Source organism: Panthera uncia, unplaced genomic scaffold, assembly GCF_023721935.1.
Source record: "Panthera uncia isolate 11264 unplaced genomic scaffold, Puncia_PCG_1.0 HiC_scaffold_1936, whole genome shotgun sequence".
NCBI classification, from domain to species: domain Eukaryota; kingdom Metazoa; phylum Chordata; class Mammalia; order Carnivora; family Felidae; genus Panthera; species Panthera uncia.
Window position 1 is genome coordinate 2,126 of NW_026058620.1, and position 3,151 is coordinate 5,276.

General features: G+C 42.4%; 1 gene segment (V, D, J or C); it reads left to right on the forward strand.

The window, feature by feature from the left end:
- Positions 1 to 485: 485 nt before the first annotated feature.
- Positions 486 to 1,297, forward strand: LOC125917503 (immunoglobulin heavy variable 1-69-2-like). The segment is given in 2 exon segments: positions 486 to 559; positions 645 to 1,297. Coding segments are annotated over 2 exon segments (360 nt in total).
- The last annotated feature ends 1,854 nt before the right edge of the window (positions 1,298 to 3,151 follow it).

Genomic DNA, 3,151 nt, shown 5'->3' on the forward strand with positions numbered 1-3,151 from the left:
AATGAACTCAGGCAGTGAGAAGACACTTGAAGACGCTGCTAGTCCAGGGCTTGCAGATATCTTCATCTAAGAGATGGAAACCAGGATGCATTTATTACCCCATTTTGTGCAGCAGTTTGGAGACACGCTTATCCAGGAATAAGACGTTCAGATATCAGAGCCAACAACAGGTTCAGGTGGTCTCTGGCTCATTCAATACTGGTCCACAATGGGGAGAATTTCCTGTAAGGTTTTATCACTCAGTGGCAGGAGCTCAGTCTGCACACAGTTCAGGAACCTGGCCAAGGACCCATGTCGTCAAACAAGGATTAGACTGGTGCCCTCTGAGTCCCAATGTGCACGGTCCCTGTGACATTCTCTAGATGGTTCTTGTCCTGTGTATGAAATACTCTGTCTCATGACTATGCAAATAATCATAAGATCACTAGGTTAAGTATGGGTGTGTCTGTGCCCTGAGAGCATCACAGTAAAATGCCATCCTGTACTGGAGACCCTGAGACATATCCCCTCACAATGGACTGGAGCTGGAGAATTCTCTACCTGGTGGCAGTGGCTACAGGTAAGGGTCACCCAATTCCCTGGACAGAGGAGAGGACAAGGACCAGTCAACATTGATTTCATCCACTTTTGTCCCCTCTCTACAGGTGTGCACTCCAAGGTTTTGCTGGTGCAGTCTGGGGCTGAAGTGAGGAAGCCTCGGGCATCAGTGAAGATCTTCTGCAAAGCATTTGGATACAGCTTCACTGATTACTACATGCACTGGATGCTATAGGCTCCTGCACAAGGGTTTGAGTGGATGGGAAGCATTGACCCTGAAGATGGTGCTACAAGCTATGTGCAGAAGTTACAGGGCAGAGTCACCCTGACAGCAGACACATCCACAAACATAGCCTACATGGAGCTGAGCAGTCTGAGGTCTGCAGACACGGCCATGTATTACTGTGCAAGGACACAGTGAGGGGTTGTCAGTGTGAGCCCAGACACAAACCGCCCTGTAGAAGATCAGGACCACCGGGGGGGTGCACACTATGCACCATTCTGTTTGTGGTCCCAGGAGAAGGTGCAGATAGAGGTTGCTGGAAGTTTTTTTGTCATGGCCTGGGGTTTCCTCTCCATATAGAAGTTTCCCCCAGCAAGCCTCTCTGGACATATGATTCTGTGCTTACATACTTTTGTCTGGTTTACAAGTTTGTTTGACTAAGAAAACTATACTTACATGAACAAGAGATAGAGTCTCTTACAATTGCTTACCCTTGTATCAAATATCAATGGTTTACACATATCCTGAAGCACATCAACTGAACATTTACAGGAGTCCCAGGTGTGCTCACTTTGCAGCTGGGACCACAGGATCCCATAGCTCCTCATTATCCTCACCATGCTCTTGTCCCATTCAAACAACATGACACTTCATTCATGTCACTTTGCTTCTCAGGACTTTATATGTGTTACAACTTTCTTCAAATACTTGAAACTACAAGAGAAAAAGCATCTACATGTATTAGTCAGGATAATCCTGAGGAACAGAACACATAGCACATTGGCTTACATGACTAAATAGGCTGAAATGTCCCATGATATACTATCACATTCTGGATACCCAGTAAAGTCAGTGGTGTAATTCTCATCTGTCTCCAAACTAGTGTCAAGTCTGAGAATGTGGGGACCTGATGGTTTAACTTTCATTCCAAGGGCAAGAGGAAGCCAATGTTACAGCTCAAGCAGGCACACAAGAAGTAAAAATGAGAGAATTTGCTTCACTTTTATTTTTATTCTATTCATAACCTTAATGGATTGGATGATGCCCACTTACCAAGACACCATGAAAGCAAATATCAATCTCTTCTTCAAACAACATCACAGACAACCACAGAAACAATGTTTAATCTAGACACCTATGAACCGATAAAGATGACACATAAAGTTAACCAGGACAAGTCAACCTCCTGTAAACATGGGAATCCACATTCATCTCTTAAATAACACTGATTCTGCATATAAAGAAAATACCAGAGTCATAATTTCACCTTAGATGATACAAGTGTCTTGCATACAACCAAAAATACACTATCCCCTTCCCCAGAAGAGGACGTGAAGCTCATGTGTGGTGTTTGCTCTTCTCATAAATACCCCAAAACTAAAATATAATGATGCAAAATTAAGAATTCTTACATACAATCATACAAAGTAAAGATATCTTATGTTACTTGGCAAAGAAAACATAGAGGGGAAAAAAAGACAACACAAACATAGTCACAGAAAACTAAGGAGGAAATGTCCATAACAGCTACCATCCTTATTTCTGTAAACATACAAGAATGAAAAATTGTATTTATAACTACCTTCATCTTTACCAAGTATGTATTCTCTTTGCTGTCAGCAAGGACCTCAAGTTGATACAGTCCATTACCTGGATGGATGGCCAACACCTTCATTCCCGAAGGATCATAACTTGGCCTCATCTTTGCAAGCTATTGTCACTTAGTGAGGTAATCATGTTTTCAGAAGGAAATTTCTGTATTCTATAAAGCCAAGTGGCTCAGGGTGGTATAGAACATGATATTATTAGTCATTTCCACTTAAAGTGGTGCCTGGAAAATCACGCAGAACCCCGTGGGAAATATGCTCAAGTTTTTTATTACTCTGTCAACTAATTGTGGGACTCTCCCTATGAAGCCATTGGGCAGGTTTAGAGAGAGAAGACAGTGTAGAAGGACTGGGGACCATAGGCATTTGAGAAACTACTTCATGTAACTTTCTTGTGTCATCAGGATCTCTTCAGACTCTGTCACTTCTTCCAGTTGATGATGGAGTGTAACTATGCATACTTCAGGTTATGACTCAGTTAATCTAATAACACCCCCCCTTAAATATAGACAGTTCAGGGTGCCTGGTAAACTAGTGACTGAAGCTTCAACCTATAGTTTCCAGATTCAGGCCAACAACTCTTTCTTAAAAGTCATGATCTGCAGTGAATGATAAGGACTTACTGAAAAATGTTTAGGTCCAGCACTGATAATTACCTCTATGGGCCTACCAGAGCTCTTAAAAAGAATGTGAAGCCCAAATAACTGAAGTGAATAGGCATGTGCTGAGCATCACCTCCCCTACATCCTCCAAGTCCATAATGGTGGCTGTAATCTCTGCAGTT